This window comes from Balaenoptera ricei, chromosome 7 (genome assembly GCF_028023285.1).
Source record: "Balaenoptera ricei isolate mBalRic1 chromosome 7, mBalRic1.hap2, whole genome shotgun sequence".
Taxonomy (NCBI): domain Eukaryota; kingdom Metazoa; phylum Chordata; class Mammalia; order Artiodactyla; family Balaenopteridae; genus Balaenoptera; species Balaenoptera ricei.
The window spans coordinates 92632588-92656154 of record NC_082645.1 but is presented as its reverse complement, the minus strand read 5'-3'; the positions used below and the strand labels follow the sequence as shown (position 1 = coordinate 92656154).

Here is a 23567-nt window from a genome sequence, read left to right as displayed (position 1 = left end):
GTGTACCAAACCCTTTGGAAATGGCATGTGTAAAAGAAAAATGATAATATCCTGATAAAACATTGACAGTGATATTTATATATTAATAGTAATGCTGTGCTGTATTCACCATGTCACAATAAAAATTGTTCAGGATGAAACATAACACAATCCTACAAACTGCCTCACACACTGCAAAGGACAATAATCCCTAAAACATTAGCAACTTAATTTCTCACTAGCTTCACAACTGTCTTGGCATTTCTATCATTACATAGCCAAAGGAATTCTTCTTTTTATTATTTAAAATCTTTTCTCATCTTCTACCAGTCTCTTTTCCAAAATCCTTGTCCAGAAACCCCTGAATAGCTTGTGATGCTATTCTCAGATGGGGAAAATTAGCCAGCCAGACTCAGTCATAGTGGTTTATCCCAGTGCCTGCTGGGATTTCCCCATCATTGGAGCAACGGGGCATCTCCTGGAAGGAATATTGTTGAGGGAAGCAGTGGACCTGTGAAAGTAGGACTAGATACTTCAAATGCTTTTTCTAAGTTCTGAGATACAGCTCTACCATCTGACATTGTTTACAGTGGTAAACATGTCTGTGTTTACCATTCTATTTTCAACCTATGCACTTTGCATAATATATGTTAAATGACCAAATGTTTTGCATAATATATGCCGAATGACTGAATGTTTTGCATAATATATGTTGAATGACTGATTGAATTTAGATGATGATTTTGTTTTTCATTGGAGAATATTGACACTTCTAAGTGCTCGTAGCTCAGGCTGGAAAAGTGGCTACCGTCATTAATCTCCATAGGAATTATGCGCCATAGGTCATAATGGCATTAAATGTCCAATGTTCTAAGGTCTGGACAGGACATTCCTGACAGTGAACTTTTGCTGAATTCTTGAGTTCCTTACCTTTATCATTGCGGTGAGTCAATTTTTTATTAAGCAATAAATAGCCTGCCTTCTTGCATCAGAACAACATGCCCATCACTGTTGATGCACCCCAGGTATTCCCCTTAATCCTTTTAGCATAGCCCACTGCAATGCAAAGCCAACATTCAGGGTTGACTTTACCATCTGATTAAAAAAATAAATGTTTTGATTAAACTATAACATACCCACAGAATTCTGAAGAGTCAGTGGCAAGATTGGGATGTTTTCTGGAGATCAGCAGGCTACGTGCCAAGAGTTTTTGGTTAATTCACTGAGAAAAGGGTTTTGCTGGTGGTGGTGTTTGTTTTTTTACCCATCATGTCCAGAAACCTCAACATGGAAGAATCTCAAAATTGAACACACCCAGGGAGTCAGACCCATGCTCACTGAACTCACGAGGAGCACACGTACAACTAAAAGGACTTTGTGTGGACAGAAACAACCAGAACTGTCACAATGACCACCAGGCTCCTGTGGTTGTAACCAGCACATTCTTTCCCTGCAGGCAGAACAAGTGGGAAGCCAAAGTATGAGCTGAAAGTAAGTAGAGAATGAAAACAAGAAGAGATGTGTATTCTCAAGGAATATTTTGTCCAGGACATGAGAGGCCTGAGGAAGCTGCCATTTTTTTTTTCAATCATGAAATAACTCTCTGGTTGTATGTATGTATGTATGTATGCATGTCATTGTATGTATGGCCACATACCTTTCCTTTCAGATTCTAACTGTCTCTCAGAGAGTCTTCGGCATTCTTTGGCATCTCCATCTCCATCTCCTTGTCACTCTGATTTTCTCTGATACAAACAAAGCCTGCTCCCTAAGCTCACACTTTGTTCCACTATAGTAAGATTGTAAAGAGAAGAAAAAGTCAATGGTATATGAAATTATTATTAATGATATGGCCACTTATAAATCAATCCCCCATTCAAACATCTCTTTTAAACATCTCCCCCCCACACACACAATGATGGTGAACATTTACAGCACAATGCATATACATTCAGTTCTATTGCAAATCTTGCAAAAGGTGTAAGGTCAGTGAAAGTGAGGTTGGTAAAACTGGCACATGAGGATCTATGGAGTTAAACACATGAAGGTAAAATCAACTGGGCTGATGACTATATCGATACTACAGAAGAGAATAGTTTGAATATCAAAGAATTAATTGAGACCCTTGGGAAAACTGAAGAAACTCTGAAACATTTTTACAAAAAATGACCCTCTTTTTTATTATTCTCTGAAAGTCAAATATGAAATAAAGCATGTTGTAAGGTGCTTCACAATGCGTAGGAGAAAATTAAGCCAACAATAATCATCTTGATTTATTATTTATTCATTCTATAATTAGCACATAGTTGTACTTATCAATTTTGTTCAATATAGGATAGAATAAATGTGTTTTAAAAATGTTGAGTTTTATTTTCAAGACAAGTCCCCAGCAAACCTTTTTTCACTAACTGCTCTGAAATTTGGTCTGTGTTTTAAGTAGATTTACTTTAAGGAGGCTTTCCCAGTGCTAATCACAATAGGATATTAAGGACTTCCTGTACTAATGACACAGAACTTTTCTAGTAGTAAGTCTGATGTCTTGTTTCTATTTGCATATTGAATTTTTACTATTTTGTTCATAAAATATCCTCATTTCTCAGTTCTTGGGGGGTAACTTGTTATTTACTCTTAGGTGTTTCCTATAGGATCACTTCCAAAGGGTGATACTTTTAAAAGTATCATCAGTATTTTCTAAGGCAACACATGTGGAGGACATAGACTTTGGAGTCAACTTGGAGCCAGACCTATGTTTGAATCTGCTTTTGCCACTTAAGAGACATATGACAATGGGCAAATTATGTGCCCACTCTGAACTTTGGTATCTTCATCTGTGAAAATGGAGCAGTAATAGCTCCCTCACAAGATTGTGGTGAAGATTAGATGTGAACACGTGTAAATGCCAGGTACAGAGAAAGCATTCAGTATGCAGTAGTTGTAGCAGTGCTCTTTATTTTTGGTTTGTTTGGCGGCCAAATTTCCCTTGTGATCTTAATTTGTTGATTATTTTGTATATTCGGATTCTTTCCATGTGCTTTGCAATGTGAACCTAGGGTCTCTAGGCTATTAAAAGTAGCTAAATATGACTAATACTGAAAATATGCCTTTAGGAGCGCCTTGTTACATAAATCTCTCAGAATGAATTCTAATCTATAAAGCTTTGGAAAAACTCATAATGAGGTCTTTAGGATTTACATTGTAAAATTTTGGTTGAGTTCTTCTATAAGTTGGATGGCTGATATTTACATGTGAAAAACCTCAATGGAAGCCTCCCTCTCCACACCCAAGCAATTTTTATAAACAAGTCTTGACTTAAAACCAAGAAACTCAAGTCTTTCACCTTGCAGAGAGCCCCATGCAGAGCACAGTCTTGGAAGTCAGGTGGTCCTGGATTTGAACCCCTGTTTGGCTGCTTCCTGGTTGTGTGATCTTGACCAACTTAGTATTTCCAAGCCTGGGTATCTTTATCCATAAAGTTGGGGATAATAAAAATACCTACCTTGGGGCTGTCATGAGGATGAAATGAGACACAGCATATAAAATGTTTATGTGCCCATACAGCTTGGCACATTGTGCTTAAAATCTTCAAAGTTAACAGGTATGTCATATTTTGTTGAAAATGGTAATAGTGTAACACAAAAAAAACAAAAAACAAGTTCAGTTGAGTCTCAAATTATGTTCTTTGGTCTTGCTCTGCTTTTTGCCTCTTGCATTTCCTACATTTAAGATCCTTTCCCTCCCCTGGGTGGTGGTGGGATGAATTGGGAGACTGGGATTGACATGTATACACTAACATGTATAAAATAGATAACTAATAAGAACCTGCTATATAACAGAATAAATAAAATAAAATTCAAAAATAAATAAATAAATAAGATCCTTTCCCTCCCCTATTACTCCTGAACATGTCTTCTGCCCCAGTACTTCTCAGTGGTCTCTTCCCCATCCCCACACACAATCAGGATAGCATGTTGGGTTGCAGGGGAAGACATTATTCCAAACTGGCAAGAGGTTTCTACCTTCTTCTTCTCTGAGACTGGTATATCCCCCTACAAGTTTGATTGGTTCAGATATTATTTAATTTACTCAGCTAAAGTCAGGAGGTAATGATGGCTAACATTTAGTATTCACCTATTAGCACCAGATACACTATGCTAGGTGAGTTAACAAACATTATTTTATAACATTTTGACTGTTCATAACAATCAGGCAAGGCAGATACCACTTTTCCTGTGTCTGAGAAGGGTAGCCAGAGGGTCTGAGCCAGTAATTTGCTCAAAGTCACACAGTAGTAAGTGGCAGTATCAATGGCCATAAGGATCAAGTTAATGCATTAATTGGTATGTGATGGCTCTAAATGGTTTTCTGCTTCTGGGAAAGGCCTACACAGACTTCTCATACTGGCACTTATATGTGTGCTATCATAATATCACTTTAATCGTGTAGGACTTTTACCCTTTTCATACCATTTATCCCCTAGCACCACGAATGTGTATAATACATAATACTAAATGTACCAAGATCCTTGTACATTCCATGCACACACACTTACAGTACATTCACCAATTATACACATACACTGGATGCTGGAGATCTGACCAACAGAATTCCAGACATCAAAAAGCAAATAAACTAGACTTTTCTCAACTCAATAATTCCCATTTAATTTCCCCTGGCAAATACTGAATTTCAAACTGTGTTTGTTCTATAAAGTAGAACTTTCGAAATATTGTGATATGGAGTCCCACATAATCAGAAGGAGAGACAGTTGAGAAAGGCGATTAAGGTGGATGTGTTTCTTCCATTATGAATTGAATTTAAGTTTCTCATTTCAGAATAAGTACCAAATTCTGCAATGATTCCAAAAGTGGAAGTTCAGCTCACACTGCATTTTGGGGAAGCTTTAACCACACTAACCATTTAAGGTCAAGCAAACAAGCGGTCAACCCTCACAACGTGCGTAGTTCAGCTAAGAGATAATAGGGTCTCTATCTATACATCTCTATATGTTAGCGCCATAACGCAATCCGGGTCCTCCTCTCACCACCGCAGCTAGACAGACGGACACCCTCTCTCCAAGCCACATGGGAAGTCTCATGTTTAAGCCCCCAAGCAAGTTGCCGGCTCCTGCCTACACCCCGCGTCTACAAGGATTCCCTTTATTGTCTTTAACACACTCTCCAGCAAAACGTCCAGTTCCAATCATCTCCAACTGCGAGTGTGACCCCCACCCGGTCCCCGGCGCCGGGTCAGAAGGCTGGGCGGGCGGGGCGGGGCGCGGCGGCACGCACAGGGGCGCCGGCGGGGCTGGGGGCGGGGACTGCGCGCGGCGCGCGAGGCGGGGGCAGGCTGCTGTTTTCGCGCATTCCCCTTTGTTCTGCTCCATTGTGTGGCGCTTCCTTCTCTGGCGCTTCTTCTCTGCACCCTGGCAGCCTGTGGGGAATTCGTGAAGGGGCTTTTGGTGACTTTTTCTTTCTTCCCCCCTCCCCCCAACCCCCCGGTTTATTTTTGAGGAAGTGAGGAACTCCTTTGCGCTGCCCCGCCCTCGCGGTTCCCTGTCCCCGGGCCTAGAAGGGAGGCGGAGTAGGAAGCGGCTTGCCCTCCTCCCCAAGCCGGCTTCTTCGTCCTCCCGCCTCGCTCTTCCTCCGGGAGGCATCCTAACCCCGCATTCTGGACTTTCACCTCCTGACCGGCCGCGTCCACGCCAGAACGGCGATACGCGACCCTCTCCCCTCTGAGGGGCGCAGGCTCCGGCCGCCTGGGGCTCCACCTGGCGCCCAAGGGAAGGTCGGAGGCCGGCGTGCGGCCCGAGCCCAGTCGCCTCGGCGTCCCGGGAGCCGGTGCAAGTGTCGCCGCTACCCTCCCAGTCTCTCGCGCTCGCACTCCCCGGCCACCGCACGGCCTCTTCGGCCCCCTTATATAGCCCTCTAAAAATAGCTCGCCTCGCACCGCCTTGTAAGGCAGCAGGGAGATTCGCAGCGTGCCAATCCGCGCCCGCCGCCAGGGCCAAGCCCCGCCCCAGGCCCTGCTCCACGCTGCCCATTGGTCCTCAGTGACTTCATGAGCCCCCTGTTTACCATACATGGTCACACGCGGCCTAATGGACGCCCTCCTCCGAGATCCCACGGCTGCGCGGAGAGCCGGGCGGAGGGAGGGAGTTTGGGGAGGGGGAAGAGCAGGAGGAGGAGAAAAGGAGGAGGGGGGGGGGGTGGAGAGACTACAAACTAGCAAGGATGGGGGTGGGGGTGGGGAGGGAAGGAAAGGGGGGGAGAGAAGCGATCGCGAGAAAAAAAAAATGCCACCTCCCAAAATAAAGAGCAAAGATTGCATTAGGAGCGAACAGCGCTGCAGAAATAGATGGCAGCTTCGTGTCAGTGAGTTTGCATCCCCCTTCCTGATCCACGAGCTGGAGTGATTAGAGCCCTGGAAGGGAATTGTTACTCCCGTGAAGTCCCCTTTTCCTGGCAGCCGTCTGCACTGTACACGCTGGATGCCTCTCTCCATCCACCCCACTCAGTCTCTCCTCTCTCACCTCCTCTCTCCCTCTCTTCTGCATTGATTTTTTTTTTTTTTTTTCCTTTTTAGTTGACTGAAACAAAACAAAACAAAAGGGCCACTGGATGTCTGCCTCCTTGGGGGGTGAGCCAGACAGACTGACAAACAAACAGACCCAACTGTGTTCGGGGGAGGGTTTCTCCTCCCGTTTTGCCCGGCAGCAGCAGCATGGACGTGTTGGCTAGTTATAGTATATTCCAGGAGCTACAACTTGTCCACGACACCGGCTACTTCTCAGCTTTGCCATCCCTGGAGGAGACCTGGCAGCAGGTGAATGATTTAAATTACTTGTGTAAATCGTGTGGTGGCGGCGGAGACGCAGGGGCTGCGTTGGTGTGGGCTTGGGGTTGAATTTTGTTTGTTTGTTTAATTCCCCCCCCCCTTTTTGGCTGTCTGTTGTTTAAAATGTTTTCGGAAACAGTCATATGCTTACCTCTCCACCCACCCCCTAACCCCTTAGTGTGCTGAGCTGAGCGGCCGGTCCGAGCTGCCTGCGTTTCAGTCACCAACACACATCCTTGCGCACACGTTGTGCGGCTCACTGCCCCCCAGCAGAGACCTGCCTAACTTCTGGGGTTCGGAGGAGCCGGGTGGGAAGGTGGTTTGGGGCTTTACGAGCCATCACAGACAGGTACCGCGTCCCTACATGCAGGAGCTCTACCTCCTTGGTACCTTAAATCCGGTTCATCTCTTTCAACTGGTGCTAACGACCGTCAGATGGGGGGAGGGGGTAGGAGCAAAGCGGAGTGTTTTCCTAGTAATTAGCGAGTATCAGTAAAGAATAGGAACTTAATTTTGAGATTAGAAGGTGGGCAGGAGGACGAGGAGCCCAGTGATAAAGGATACTCAAAGATATCTAGGAAGAGGATGGGAAGATGTATCTATCTCATGCTGACCGTGCATTGTAGGTTTCCCCAGTGCGGTGTCTTCAGAAGGAGAACACCCTCTGTGGGTGTCCTTGCTTCTCTTTCGTTTGGTGTGCCTCTCCACTTGCACAACCTCCGACAAAGGGTGGTGTGTGCTTCCATGCCTCTGACTTTGTTTTAGAGGACTAGTCAAGAAACTCCTAAGATGCTGAAGGGCACCGATGCCAAGTTGGCTAGGTGTCCCAGTGAGGGGGAAGCGGGGCTGGTGACAAGTTCACTGGGCTTTGTGAAGTGGAATAAAGAAAGTGCTGGTTAGTGGAAAGTGCTAGATCTGCTGCGGAAACAGTGGTTTTCTCAGTAAGGATTAGGAGCTGCTGAGGGGACATTCTGCAGGAAAGATGGTGGGTGGGGATGGAGGGACACGAACATTCTTTCAGAATTCTACAGTGTGCATCGTGGAACGTGCAAGAAGACAGTTCGGATTTGCACATTGGAAGTGTGAACGTGCACAGTCCGTCTGGGAGAAACGTGCTTGCCCTTGGGGAGGGCGGCAAGAGGCTTGGTGTGTGGCTGCTCATGTAACTTCTCTGCTCCGTGACAGCAGCTTGTTAAGGCTAATGAACAGCTGAATTTCCTCTGCCAGGATCCAAAGCGGGATTTGCCAGTTTGAGCCTGGGATGTAACAGTTGCTGTTTTAGTGAGTCAGGTTTGGCTTTTGGTATAAAGAGCCTATCCTGTGTACCATTGTTGCTAGTTGCTGTTCTCCCCTGATTTTGAGGCTGGAGTTTCTCCAGGTACTGGCCTCTGGTGTCTGTGCTTCCACACATACATTCCTGCCCAAGGATGCTGGCAGATGTGTTTGACTTTGTCTTTCTCTAAACGCACGCACAGCTCACATGTTTCCAGCAGAAGGCATTTCTCCAGTGCATCCTTCCCCCCATCCTCGATGAGACTATCTCAGGAAGGGTCTCAGTAGAGCTTTTTCCTCCTTTTATTTCACATGCTAATTAAACCAAAAGGTTGCCAGAATTTCATTTTCTGAAATAGTCTTCATTTCACACTGTCAGCCCACTGGTGTTGAATCGGTTGCCTATTAACAACTGTCTAGACAGGTTAGGGAAGAGAATCTGTTGATTTAGTCAGCCTGCCCAAGGCAGCCCTTGTTTGTGACTAACTGTTAAGCAGGGTTGGAGGGAAGAAAGTTGGCTTTATCTGTTACAACGTTCCCTCCTGATGAATCACCCAACTTTGTTTTGGTTCAAGATTTCACAGTAGTAAAGCCTGCTTTGGGGGAAGGCCTCTCCAGAGGAAACCTGCTTTTCTAGATCTGGTTAGAGCATCCTTGAGAAAGTCTAGATCTGTAAAGAAACATCATTGGTTTGATAATGAGAAGATGTATTGGATCTTTTGTTTCCTTAGAAGCCTTCTCCGCTTCCCACCCACCTCATCCTTCATCTCACCTCCTTCAGGGCATCTCTAGCTTAGTTTGTATCTGTGGGCAAAGAAATTTTCACCCCCCTATTTCTTGCCTTAATCCTCTCCTACTGCCAACTGCCCTCAGCTTAAAACCCTTTGCCAAGCTCTTTCAGAGGCATGCTCATAATCCATACTGAAACATAACTTGTGAGGACACGGTCCTAAATGAGATATCATTCCAAGGAGCTTTCTTCTGTGGACTCTGTAGTCACGGATGCTTTCTGTAAAGGTGATTGTGACTCCAAGTTCATGCTGATGACATAACCTCCAACCTCTGTCTCTTCCTTCCTCCCTCTACCTGCCCCCTCCCTCTTGCCTCTTCTGAGTATAAAGGAGGGGAGTGTGGTTATATGCAACTGTTGGTTCTAAATCAACCATCACATGGTGAAATTTTAAGGCTCCTTTGCTCAAATCAGCTCAAGAAGGTTGCTACAAAGAACCCCAGGCAGGAGGAAGTTTCCTGATGCTCGGGGGTAATCAAATTTTAGAGGTCAAATGAGGAGCAGTTATTAGATGTAGTCCTGAAAGCGAACAGTGTACCTTGAGGAGATGAGCCAAGTACAGAGATTCCAATAGTCTGATTTGGTTCGTAAGAAAGAGTGGCTTGGATGATAAACTCAAGAACAGCTGTGCATTTGAAAATTAAGGATGGACTCTTTGGAGATTTTATTTTAAACTCAAGTCTGAGGTAATTGTTCTGCTTAATAGTCAGTGAGCTTGTCATGGCCCTCCTGTCACAGGGGTCGTCATTTTGACATTGGGTTTTTGGGCAATAATGTCTTAGCCTCATACGGCTCCAACTATGAAAACCATTGTTGGTGTAATTTTTAAATCCACATGGACATCCTACATTAACAGCTCTCCATTCCTGGGCCCTGACTGCATACTTAAGCATTTGGCCCAAGTAGCATCATCCTTGCCTGTCATATAACTGTAAATTACACTGTGCTTATGTGGTCTATTATTTTATGGAATTCCGCTGACGCACAACTCTTAAGGCTACCAGCCTTAAGCTCTTTGGAAACTTGCAGGAAAATTTCCAAGAGCTGTCTGAGCAAAAGTAGGAAAAAGTCAAAGGTAGGACAGAAACTAAGAGTAGCATATAGGGTACCACTTGATGATGGATAAAGGGGGACCCATTCATGAGTTTTGTTGCCATTAGAAATCATGATTTTTCTGGACTCACTGCTGATTTGGAAAATAAAAAAGGATTTGGTACAATACTGATGGTTATTTTTCTTTGGGAAGCTACAAAGACTTTTAGAATTTGGATATATTCTTTATACCTAGACTGCTATTTCATGAGTGCAGGTCAAGTAATGATGTTCTAAGTCTTATTTGCACTTAGCTTTGCTTCATGCCATTGAGGAGCATGGTATGTTTACTTGAAAACTCTTATGGAATTATGCTTGTTGTTAATGCTGATTCATAATTGGCAGATGGGGTCAGTTTCAGGCCTCCTTTTTGCTCAGAGAAAATTTTCCACTGCTACTGGAAACAAATAAATAAATCATAGAACATTCTTCCCTCCTCCCCCATTCCCCCATTGTTTTAAACTAATGGCATACTTGGCTACTGTAAGAACTACAGTGTCCCCATAACACTGCAATTTCATCTTGGTTTCAGGCACCCTGAAACACTTTTTACAAGGGCCTTTGGTATGAAGCATCTCTAGGGGACAACTTACAAAAATGGTTGCCTGCCAAGAACAGCCTCATGGTGCAAGGGATGGGATTTGATCTGTGAGCTACATTGCTTCTCCTACGTTGGGATCTTGCCTTTGCACTGCCTTCTACAGGCCCGAGCAGCCGGGTGCTGTCTCAGCCAGAAAGACAAAGCAAACTGTAGGGTCCCTGCATCCGCAGGTTTGCCTCTGTCCCCAATTTGCAGAAAACCTTGTCATGAATTAGAATTTCTTGGCAACAGCACCACCCAGGGAAATTTGTAGACACAAAGGAGCCTTGCTAACCACACTGAAAGGATAAAATAGCTGGCTTTTTTTTTTTCTTTTTTGTATGTGACTTGTGTGCTCTTTAGTTACCATAACTCTATTTTTTTTTTTTTAAATTTGAAACAGTGACTTGATAGATGAAAAAAAAAATCAGAACTGCCCCTGTTCTCCAGATTTTCTAAATAAGGATGCAGTCACTCAATAAATGTAGCTTTACAAATGAAAGCACATGTGAATGCCATCTATCACACAGTTGGCCTTTCCATGTTCTTTTTAATTTTAATTTCCATGTTCTTTTTAATAGATACATCTTTGTGTAGATTTAGGGACTCTCAAACATTATCACTCAGTCTACCTGTTTGCAGTTCGGTATTTTAAAGTGAGTGAATGTTACAACGCAGATGTTTTTACTACATCTGTCTTTAGTTGGGGGGATAAAGGAAGTGGTGACTTCTTTGTTCTCCATGAAACTCCCACCCCCACTCCCTACCCTGAGGAGGATGTGATGTTGGGGTCCAATCCATTTAAAGGGCAGAGCAGAAGATGTGACACCTCACCCTGAAATGATTTATGTATGGGGATGTCAGAGACCTTCAGCGTTCAAAATGTGCTCTTCCTCTCTCCCAGCCCATTCTAAATATAAATGCCAGTGGGGGCTATTTGCCTCTCCACTTAAATGGGAATAATTTAGAGAAGGTCCTAATGGAGCTTTCAGTAGCCATTCTCTTATAAATCTTCAGATTCTTCTCCCTTCAGAGAATTCCTGTATTTTAACTTTTTGAGTACAAGAAGGCAATGCAGTCTTCTTTAATCACTGTGTGCTTATTTGGGAGAGAAGACAGTTTTCCTCTGGCCAGTCCGGACTGGCTCATGTTGATAGGATAGCTGGCCAGATGGGGTGGCAGACACCCACTATCTCTGCAGTTTGTCAGTAGTGTGCAACGGGTTTTAAATCACCTTTGCTGGACTCCATGATTCGTGAATGCAGAGAACGCCTCTGTGATTCCGGTTCACTCAATCTATCAGTTAGCATGTATGTTTGGAATTGGGATTTGCTGAAAGTTTAGGACAGCTCCCCAACGTAACCTGAGTGGTGCCAGAAGGGTGAAGGGTGGAGATTTATCTCCCTACAAATAAACCCCTTTGTTTCCCCAAATTAGCTGAGTGCTTGCTTAGCATTAACAGGTGGAAATATTTTAACCCAAATTGCCAAATCTTACCTAGTACAGCGATGAGGAAGCTCTATAAGTACTAATGGTGTTAAAGTCGGTGGAACAAGATACACCATCTAATCATTAATGTTACATGCAACATCCACAAGTGAAGAAACACTCCTCCGCCCAGTTACATTGTGTGCTCATTTTAGAGCATCCACATGAGAAGCTGTCCTAACTCAGTTTAAGTGTTCCCCAAATCAAATATTGCATTACTGGAACAGGCTTTTACCTAAGATTGGTCATGATCTTGTTGCTCTCCCTTCTTGTTCCTTGGCCTTCGTTTTCTGCTGCTAATTTGGAGAATCATTTCTCCTGCCTCGAATCCTTTTTGTTTTCCTCACTTGGTATTTTGCTGTGACCCTGAGAACTTGGTCCTGCTAAGTGTATTGTGTCCGTTGCACTCTCCATTAGAGCAGCTTCCAGCTGCCCCATCCACCACATGCGTGACATAGATGTGGACAGCAGGGGGTCAGCAGCAGCTTTGTGATCAGTCCAGAATCAGCCTGCTTGAGGTGGTGTGACTTCTGATTTCATAGTGATACCATTCCTGACTGAGCATTACTGGAACAGGCTTTTACCTAAGATTGGTCATGCCTCTGAGCTGGTAGAGGCAGTCAGTCACACCTTGTGGGCTTTTCTCTGTTTATATTAAAATATGGAAAATATTTCACAGTCAGTACTTCATTCCTTTGCTCTAGTTATGTGCAAAATACTGTTTGGGTGATGCGAATTTGAATTGGATATAGTTCTGCCCTCTATGAGCTTGACTGCAGTAGGGGAGAGTGAGCATGTCCAGAATTAAGTAATACAGTATTAGAACAGGATTGCCGAAAAAAAGGAGATTTTAAGTCCAGTATTTGAACACTGACCCATGCCTCTCTGTACTTACCCACCTCGTTACAACCTTGCTTATAAAACATGCTTGAGATTTACTAAGTTCTCTTAGGCTTTTTTAGCTAATGGTGTAATGGGGCTGGTGGCCCTTTTAGGGCAGATGAGTCGACAGTGTGAATGAACACACATGTCCGTAATGGCCAGGAAACAGCATCCGTGTCTGTGTCATTCGGAAATGATTATAGGTCATTAAAATAATTAATGCAATATCTATTTCTGAATATGGGTTTATTGACGTTTCCTGAGGTCATATTGAAAGTCAGGCCCCAGGCCTTGTACCAAAGCTAGACCCAGAGAATCTTAGAATTTCAAATCCTGAAAGGGTCTTGGTGTCTTTAACTCTAAAACACTATGCTAGGACCAAATGATTGTTGAAGCCAGATGAGGCATTGAACCTTCCAAGGTCACCCAGCTGTTGTTAACATGGATGGTGGTCCCAGGCCCAGTACTCTTTCAGATGCCCAAATCAGTTTGCTTGCTTTTCATCACACTGTTCTGTATATACTTTGAGTCACTTCTTATCTTTCCTCCTCTCTCTTTCCCCCTCTCCCCTTAAAGGGAAGCGAGAAAACCCCCATTTTACCTTGAACAATACTAGTGCACGGAAGTTTGGAATTGTCTGGGCCCTAAACCAAGCTATTGAATATCTTGGAGAAAGCTTATGTGTGTAATTTAATCTCTTTTCCATTTTTAATAATGTGTGGTAACCTGGAAAATGTACACTGTACTGAAAAAACAAAACAAAAGCCCCCAATTACAACTCCAGCCTTATGAAAAAAAGTACTGTCACTTAAATGATAACAAACGGAGTGAGACTAAGGAGGGTGCATTGAGATGTATGCGGTAGGGAGTTGGATGGATGATAGAACTGGGGTTTTATGTGGAAAGCGTCAAATGCGAAGTTTTGAAATGCTTTGTCTCTGACAACTTGCCAACAAAGGGACTGCGTGAAACTGTAGCAGTTATCATGTGCCAATTCAGAAAAATCTCTTTTGAAGTGTTTTAAAATTTCTTGAGAGGGTTGGATGGGCAGTGAGGTGGTAATGTTTCACAAATTTAAACAAAAAACATTGCACATTGTGATAAGCAGTTGGGAAGACAGTCAACTTCTGTGCGGTTTTTAAAAAGTCCTTATGGGGTGGGAGGGTGAAGCCAAGGCTCAATTTTCACAGTGTCCCTAGTGAGGAGAGGAAACGCAGGGCGCTCTTCACTCTGCTCAGTGACTTTTGGCCCTTCTCCACCCAATCTCTAGTGTAGTTATGATGGTGAAAATTCTCTCTTGGAACTTGGCTCACAGATTGGTTTCACCTCTAAGATCTTAGAAACTGAAGATTTCTTCCCAAATGGAGACTTCTTTATTTCTTCAAAGCTGTAATCTACAACTCCAACTCCAATATTTTCCTGAGTTTCAGGCCCACATTTTTGAACTGGCAACCTGGGGCTGACACTTAAGGCTTTTGAGGTTGTCCCATGAAGACCTCAGCTGAATATGTCCCAAAGCTTGAACTCATCAACTTCTTTCCTCCTTTTCCTGGCTTCCCTGTTTCTTTTATTGAGTTGACCTTTCTTCTGTGATCCAGGTTTGAAGGTCCAGCCATCTTTGGCTCCTCTCTTTCCCTTCACTCTGATTGGTTGAAAAATCCCATTGATTTGGTTCTTACAGTACTTCACCATGGTCTTCCACTGTCTTCTTGCTCTGCCATTGCCTCAGGGCAGCCCCATCACCTCCCCTGGACTGACTTACTACCTCCATCACCATGTTTCAAACTGTCAATGGAGCCCTCTTGTACATACGATGAGGCCAAACGTCTAAGAGTCACGATGTTCCAAGACTGGGTCTAGGTAGTAGTCACAAGTTTCCCCCTTTGTTACCATGTGTGGTAACTGCCATCCAAATCAAATGACTGTACTTTTCCTGCTTCTCTCTTCATTTATGTCATTTCCTTCAACCTTTTCCTTTTTCTTCCTCTTTGAGTCTCTTTGTCCAAATTCTACCCATTCTTTAACTTTCAGATGGTTGCCACATCTTCCAGGAAACTCCCTCCCTTTCCCTTGGCCAACAGTAATTGCTGCTGTTTCTATACTCTTTTTTTTTTTTTTTTTAATGTAGATTTGTCAGATTCTTCCGGCAGGTCTAACAATTTTTTTTTTAAAAGACTTTATTTTATTTTTTTTATTAACCCATTAACTTTAATTAATTAATTAATTTATTTATTTTATTTTTGGCTGTGTTGGGTCTTCGCTTTTTCTGTGCGAGGGCTTTCTCTAGTTGCGGCAAGCGGGGGCCACTCTTCATCGCGGTGCGCGGGCCTCTCACTGTCGCGGCCTCTCTTGTTGCGGAGCACAGGCTCCAGACGCGCAGGCTCAGTAATTGTGGCTCACGGGCCCAGTTGCTCCGCGGCATGTGGGATCTTCCCAGACCAGGGCTCGAACCCGTGTCCCCTGCATTAGCAGGCAGACTCTCAACCACTGCGCCACCAGGGAAGCCCTCTATACTCTTGTGTAGAACTTTTTACTTCCTCATGATGCTTTTCAGTTTTGTCCTGTAGTATAGTTTTTCTTTTCTTTTTTTTCCCCATTGCCTTATTTTTCCAGTTAGGTTGTATGATTTAGAGCAGAGTCCATGCCTTGGTTATAATTTTGATAATAAACTTTGAATACATAACCCTTCAGGTTCTTAGAAAGCCTTGCACCTGGTAGATACTCAATAGATATTTAGGGCTTATGATGTGACTTAAGATTTGACTATGTCTGTAGTAATGGTTCACAACTGTGGCTGCACCCCAGACCAATTAAATCAGTATTCCTTTGGGTGGAACCCAGGTATCAGTGTTGTTTTGTTTTTGTTTTTTTATAAATTTTATTTATTTATTTATTTATTTTTGACTACATTGGGTCTTCGTTGCTGCGCATGGGCTTTCTCTAGTTGCAGTGAGCAGGGGCTACTCTTCGTTGCAGCGTGTGGGCTTCTCATTGCGGTGGCTTCTCTTGTTGCGGAGCATGGGCTCTAGGCGTGCAGGCTTCAGTAGTTGTGGCACATGGGCTCAGTAGTTGTGGCTTGCGGGCTCTAGATCGCAGGCTCAGTAACTGTGGCGCCCAGGCTTAGTTGCTCCACGGCATGTGGGATCTTCCTGGAACCCGTGTCCTCTGCATGGGCAGGTGGATTCTTAACCACTGCGCCACCAGGGAACTCCCTCAGTGTTTTTTTAAAGCTTCTGGGTGATTCCAATATGCAGCCAAGGCTTTGAGCCATTAATCTATAGAGGGTTAATATCAGAGATATCAGAGTTGCAGGTGGCTACTACTTATATGGAAATATTTCATTTCTTGTATAACTTGGAATCTAAGTGTAATAGAGGTTTACAATAAAGCAGGACAGTGGTGGATGTACTTCATCCAGCTCCCTGGTTAATAGCAACTGTCCAAGTGTTGTTTCATCTTTCTTGTTTTACTTTCCCTTACCCTAAAGTGTTTCTCATTTAGCTCACATTTCCTATGACCCACTAGAGGTTTGCTTAACCTGGTCAAATTCCATTTCTGGTACCTTTGTGGTGGTGGGCATTAAACTCCAACCATGCCGTGCTTCAAATAATTCATTCTCAGCAGGCTCTCGACCATGATTTTCCACTTACCTCAGCCTGCTCTGTGGTTTTAAAGGGATGGATGCATGCACGAACATTTGTTGGATGATGCCAGATAGGCATTAGGTAGCAGCTCTACATATTTCTTCCTGACCTCACTGTTTGCAAATAGACTCTGTTTATAAAGAATTTCAAAGGACCCATGTTTCTAGTAAGAGGAGCCAAAATAAACTGTGGAAGAATTGCCGCTGAGGACATTCAGGCAAGGAGGCTGCCTCCTCGTCCATAGAAGGCTTTAGCTCTTGTGGTAATGACTGTGGGCATGTGGCGATGTTCACAAAGAAGCCTTAGAAATGCCTCTATTTCAAACTGTGATGTTTGCAAAAATGTATGTACTGTAGCTACATCCTTTCATCTATAAACTGTCTTTGATGGGGGTATGGTTGGCAAGAGAGAACATCATGAGAGGAGCTCAGAGCTTAGGGTTGAAGGATGTCTTTTGGAAAGCTCAACCCAGCCGTGAAAATGGCAATTAGCTGTGGAGCAATTGCTCTGCAAGGAAGTGCCCGCCTGCTCCTGACCCCGCTTTCACACTCACCTTCCAGAGCCGAGGTAGCAGGAATTCAATGGAGTGGTCACAGTGCTGGCTCTTATTTTTGGAGAGGCGGCAAATTCGCTCATCACACAAAGGAGTGGAAATAGATTGCCCCATCCCTACCTTTTGAGCTCTTAGTGTTTGTTCATATGGCCACTGTAGACCCTGTTAATAGAGCACAGTTCCTGCCTAAGGGGTGAAGGGTGTCTTCTGTGAGGGGGCCTCTGTGCAGAACCGATTCTCCATGAGCTCCCTGAGATGCTGCTCAACGGCAGACCGCGTCTCTGGCTTTGCTTTCTGTGTTCCAAGATGGCTCGGCCCTCCCCTGTGCACTTGCCTCCCTATATCGAGGTTCTTGCTTTCTTTGATATGGACCAAGATATGATTTCCTCTGTGACGGAGGTGTTCATGTTGGCTTGTGAGAGCCTAACAAACATCTGTATTGAGCTTTTTTTCTTAAGGGCTCAGGGTGTTTTGCTCAGGATCTCTTGTCATTGGCACATTCTTTTTGTAACTAAGGAACAGACAGGTATTACAGAATTTCCCGTTCAGAGGTGAGAAAATTGGGGCAGAGGAAGATGAAGCAAGTTGTCTTAATGTGGCCGCAAAGCAAATGAGTTGCAAAACCAGTGGTGGAACACACTTCCCTCTTCCTTCTTTCCACTTGGCTATTCTGCCTATTATCATAATAAGCATCATAATAATATCTAATATCTGTCAAATATTTCCTAGAGATGATCTCATCTGAGCACTTTATGTGCATCATTTCATTTAATCCTCACACCAACCCTGTGAGATACATATTCTTCTTATCCCCACTTTACAGATGGAGATGTTGAGGTTCGAGTTATTAAATGACTTTGCCTAAAGTCACACAACTTGGAAGTGGTTGAGCCAGAATGCAAACCCGGGCAGTATGCTCAGGACTCCGAATTTTTACATTTATACTGACTTCTAGTTAGGCAGGAGACACCAGGGCAAGAGCCAAAGTTCATGGCCTGGGACTCAGTGGAACTGTATGGGTTTGAACAGCTTTCTGGTCTGCTTTCTGGGCCTTGGTTTTCTCATCTGAAAAAGAACTGGGTTGTGCTAGGGCTCCTAACGTCATAGTGTTTGCAGTAGTCAAATTACACGAGGCGTTGAAATCAGGCAGAGCTGGAACCTTGAGAATGTCACCTAACGTCTCTGAGTCTCATTCTGTCATGAGTGGAATGGAGTTAATAATGCCTAGGTAAGGGCAGGCCTGTTGGCTCTCTGGCCCAGTGGAATGGAGTTAATAATGCCTAGGTAAGGGCAGGCCTGTTGGCTCTCTGGCCCAGTGTCTGGTACATGGCATCCACTCAACAAATGCTCTTTCCTTCCCCGTTTTCAACCATCCTTCCTCCCGTTAAAAACAGTGCAGAGTGACACAATGCTCTTTTTCTAAATAGTATCACTGGTCTCTCTAAGATCCCAGTGATTTTGGAGTGTCTAAGAGAAGGTGAATGATGAAAGGCCAGGCCAGGGAGAATGCTGGGCATTGGACATGGTGTTCCTTTATCCATCCCACAAGAGAGCTCTCACGAAGTCACTGGTGCTTAGAAGTGGGGAAATACTAGCAATATCCATTGCCCCCCCAAAACTCAGCCTCCTTTGATACCCTTGGAATTTGCTTGACTTGCTCACACAAATGTCCAACTCGTTCCCTTTCTTTCCAGTCTTACTTCTGACTTACTTCCCTTAAGTTTTTCCAGCATGCGGTTATTTTTCTTTACGAGCCAGAATTAGGCACATATACTATAATATAGTGCTGGTTACTACACCTGCCTTCTCTGCCTTACCTGATGACTGAGCTTACAGCAGCTTATGAGAGTGAATCTGGTTTTATGAGATCTATAAATATCTCCGATAGGATTTTTATTTCATTTCCCCCCCTTCAAGTAAGACATAATGGAAGCAATCACATACACAAGGAATATTCTTTCTGTGATAAAGTGGGTGTTTTTGAATTGGCCTCTGAAAAGCAATAATTTGATGTGTTTGTTCATGTTGGGAGTTTTATGGGGGAGGGGGAAGGATCACGCATACGCTGCTATAAAACTCGAATGTTATTTCCTCATGTTGAAGGTTTAGCCCAGCACCTATGGGGAGATTTATGTCGGAGATGCCAGCCCTGTGTGCAGACTGTATTTCCTCCTCCTGAGGAGCGTGCATTTGTGTTTTCTTAGACACATAGAATCCAGGGAAGGAAAGTCCCATTGGCTGGCAGGAGGGGGCTCCCAGAAAGAAGGTTTCCAGTTCTTTGTCTCATCTGTTTCCAGCTGCCCCAAGGGAGGATGTTCTCATCCTTCTCTGCACTTCGTGGATTTCCTAGGAAGATTTCACACCACTTCACGTATCTCAGTGAGATTTTTTTCCCTTGGTATTTCCCTTTTTAAAAAAAAGAGTCTTAAACTTATCCAATTTTTAAAAATGTACTATTCCCCAGTACCAAGTATGGAAAGGATTTTCCTTACCTTGCTCTTTGAGGAGTGTCTAGAAGGAACCTTGAACATGTAACTTTAAAGAATACATTAAAAAAAAAAAAAAAAAAAAGCCATGCGAGTTCGATGTACCTCGTTTTTCCTGTCTGGAAAATGGAAGTCAGGAGCTCCATTTGCCATCTTACTCAGGACCATTGTGACAAAGTTAATTATGGATTTAACAATTGTTTTTGAAAAATTGAATATCTGACTCTGACTACTTAGGATTTTTTAATTTATTTTTTTGGTACAACCTCTCCTTGCATACATACATCTTCCCCCAGTTCTCAGAAGCTTTGTGTTTAGCTAGATGATAATATAATTTGGCCTCTGAAAGAATAACCCATGTGAACTTAGTACACCTGATCCAAGGGCATGCAGGATTTTTGCCTTAATGTCATTCCATTTTTTCTATTTAACTTCATCTCAGTGTGTAATATAATCCTATCATTTTGGCTCTGCTACCTACAAACACTATTCTGTGCTTATCATCAAATAATGTGACTTCTCTGGTCCTCAGTTTCCTCATGTGTATATAGTAGTGTAGAGTTAGGAATAGTCAGCGATCAGAGATACAAACAGGAAGGTCCTGGGATAAACTGGCTTCACGAGCTGTTTTATTTGGCCAGCATACATATTTCAATTTCTTTTTAATTGGAATGCTTTTAGACAGATATGCACTCTTCAATTAACCTTGTCTCCACTATTTCTACCTTGCTTATTAGTTTCTGATTTCTGGCCAGGTGAGCATGCATTTGGGTTTGTGACCCTCAGACTGGCAGCTCTCTAAGTCACCTTCCCCTCCAAAACGCTGTGATTTGGGGACAACCTTTATATATTTATCAGTCTCAAGCTGGCTTGATTACTACTCTTACCTGGAATCCATTTTCATTTCTTTTTAGATTTCTCTGCCTTGTTGAATGTCTTTGTTTGGGATTCTGTTTTATAAAGCAGATTCCAAATTGCTTCTCAATTTCTCCTAGTCATCCAGGTTCTGTTGTAGATCATCGAAATCTGGGTTGGAAAAGACCATCTGGTTTACCCCTCTCCCCGCCTGGGCTGAGCAGTGTCTGCAGAGCATGTTTATTACTTATTGGTATTTGCAACATTTTCCAATTTGGAAACTGACTCTATGTTTCCTGAGCTTGCAGCCTCTTCTTGGTGGAAATGGGAGTGAAATGGGACAATACCAAACAAAAAGTTCTTTTGGTCTAACAGCCCTCATTAACAAATGACTGCCATTGTCACTGTTTCTTTTGTCACTCCTGAGACCCAACTGGTCAGTGGTGGGAAAAACTCCTTTTTGTGGTAGAAAAACATGTAACCATTTCTGAGGTTTCTTAGTCTTGACATAGAAGCATGTTGTACAGAACCCCATTAACTGCTTTAACTGCTTATTTTGTGTGGAAGTAGATTTTATATGACTTGTTTCACTGAGGAAGTGATGCTTTTTGTGTGAAGAACTCCAGGGCATTATAATAAAGTACTTTCCGGAGAATCAAGTAATTTGCATTTTTTCCTACGCTTGGCACTCAAATACTGCCAGCAAGGCACTTGGCCTTCATTTTCTAATGCTTTCAGGATGCTGGTCTACATTAGGGGTGTTTAAAAAAATTTATTCTTTTGTATTGGCTCCCTGATATTACTAAGGATATCATTTAGTTTGACCAGCTGGTGATTTTCAGGGTCATTCTTTTCCTGTTAAAAAAAACCCCGTCATTCCATTAAATTACTTGATGCAGGGTGTTTCTCCTTTTCTCCAATCTCCAATTACTTTTTCTTTCTTTCTTTTTTTTTCTTTTTTAAAAACTCTGAGTGTTAAGTAAAGGTCCAGGTTCATTATCTTGTTAACATATATATTAATTAATTTTTTTAACTAATAGCTGTTTATCTTACTGCGTGAATTGGCAGCTATTAAAATATTTCTGAAAAAATATCCCTAGAAAGGAAGAAAGAAAGAAAAAAAAGATAGAAAATAAGGAAAAGAAAAGGAAAAAGGAAAGAAAGACATTATGTGGGCTTCAAATGTCCTTGCACAGTTCTTCTGTGAAAGAGAAGCAGAATGCAAACCATTTGTCTTCCTATCCAGGATGTGCCTGCCTACATTTTCCTCCTGTTTTTGCATTCATGATCTCTTTTTTTATGCTCCCTATTCATAGAGACTAGGATTTTACAAATATTAGAATTTGAGGACCATTAGACATTTCACTGCAATCTGTTTTCTTCTCCTCAATTTGTGGGTAACCTGCCTGAACTTTAGAGAACATTATTTAAGTCCAAGCCAGTATTGGACCATCAAGAACTGTGAGCCCCCTTTCAATATTTTATTTATTTATTTTTCAAATTTTTATTGAAGTATAGTTGATTTACACTGTTGTGTTACTTTCAGGTGTACAGCAGTGATTCAGTTATACATACATACACACACACACACACACACACTTTTTCAGATTCTTTTCCATCATAGGCTATTTTAAGATACTGAGTATAGTTCCCTGTGCTATACAGTAGGTCCTTGTTGGTTATCTATTTTATATATAGTAGTTTGTATATGTTAATCCCAAACTCATCATTTACCCCTTTTCAGTATTTCAAATGCATTCTCATGTTAACACAATGCGTGGTATAGCATGGCTCAAGGCAGTGCTTCTCGAAGGGTGGGCTGCACTCGTGGGCTTCATGAGCACAGCCTTAAATAACAACAGAACCACCTTGGGAGGCCTTACTATTCCCTTTTTAGTTTTCTTTCAATCCTTCTGACTAACTCAAGGCGAAAGACTCAGCTTTGTGGTAGTATGTCTTTAAGGCTTGATAATCTTTTCTTCTCCTCCGCCTTCTCTGTCCTGTCCTCCCTCCCTCCCTTTGTTCCTTACTTCTTGCCTCTTTTTCTTTCCTCCCTCCCTCCCTCCCTTCCTTCCTTCCTTCCTTTCTTTCTTTCTTCCTTTCTTTCTTTCTCTTTCTCTCTCTTTCTTTCTTTCTCTCTCTCTCTTTCTTCCTCCCTCCCTCCCTCCCCCCTCCCTCCCCCCTTCCTCCCTCCCTCCCTTCCTTCCTTCCTTCCTTCCTTCCTTCCTTCCTTCCTTCTGACAACAGATCCCAGACCCAGAGATTTTGACAGGCAAACATCCAGCTAAAAGTTAATAATATCATTTTGGCTTTATTGTTTTTAATTTTATGATTATCTTTTATTGATGAACATTTACAGGAAGAGTATTTTAAAATATATTCAGCCTTAATACATAATGCCTTAGTGAGGCAATTAAAAATGTAAATAACAGGGAAATGATTACACAGATGGAATGCTGATTTGGTAAAAATGTATGAAGGTGGAATGAAATGAAGTTTGAGGAATGCTGGTGTGGTAGAAAATCAGGGGACCTGGAGTCAGAAAACTGGAATTAGGCCTGACTTTGTAAGTATAAACCAGGGCAAATTGCTAAGCTGCATTTTCCCATCTGCAGTGTGGGGTTTATAATAATAGGATTCTTATAATCAAATGATATATGGCTGTGAAAGTGCTTTGTAAACTGTCATATGCTATATAATGTTATTGTTTTCTATTCTGTGACAGGGGAGGCTTTAGTTTCAAACCTTAAACTAGCACTCCTTGTTGACTTTCTTCTTCCTTATGATTTCTATTTAGTGTTCTCAGCAGGGATATAATAGCTTTTACTTGTTCAAATGGGGCTATTACTTGTGCCTTAATTATGGCACTTTGAAAAATCTTCCTATTGGTTTTCTAGAAGTGGGGACATAATTTCTAATTTCTTTGTGTGTGTGTGCTAGCTTTTAAATAAATTTTGAAAAAGTAAACTTAGTATCTATAGTATGTCAGAACTTCTAGATTAAGATAATACATTTAGCTTAATTGATTTTTTAAGATAAATTTTTAAAAGTTAAAATATTTTACCACACTCATGAAACAATTGTGTGCATTTGTGTGTGTATGTGTGTTGGT

General features: G+C 42.6%; 1 protein-coding gene across 6 annotated transcripts in view; it reads left to right on the top strand.

Annotated features, from left to right (window-relative positions):
- Nucleotides 1-6254: 6254 nt before the first annotated feature.
- KLF7 (KLF transcription factor 7) overlaps nucleotides 6255-23567 on the top strand; it is a 111817-nt gene continuing 94504 nt past the window's right edge. For 5 of the 6 annotated variants that reach the window (XR_009504279.1, XR_009504278.1, XR_009504277.1 and 2 more), the window contains exon 1: nucleotides 6255-6801. Coding sequence is in view for 2 of the 6 variants with exons in the window: in XM_059928545.1 (XP_059784528.1) it covers nucleotides 6700-6801 (102 nt within the window). In the remaining 4 variants the exon portion in view is untranslated. The remainder of the gene's footprint in view (nucleotides 6802-23567) is intronic. The other variant, XM_059928546.1, reaches the window with a different exon arrangement.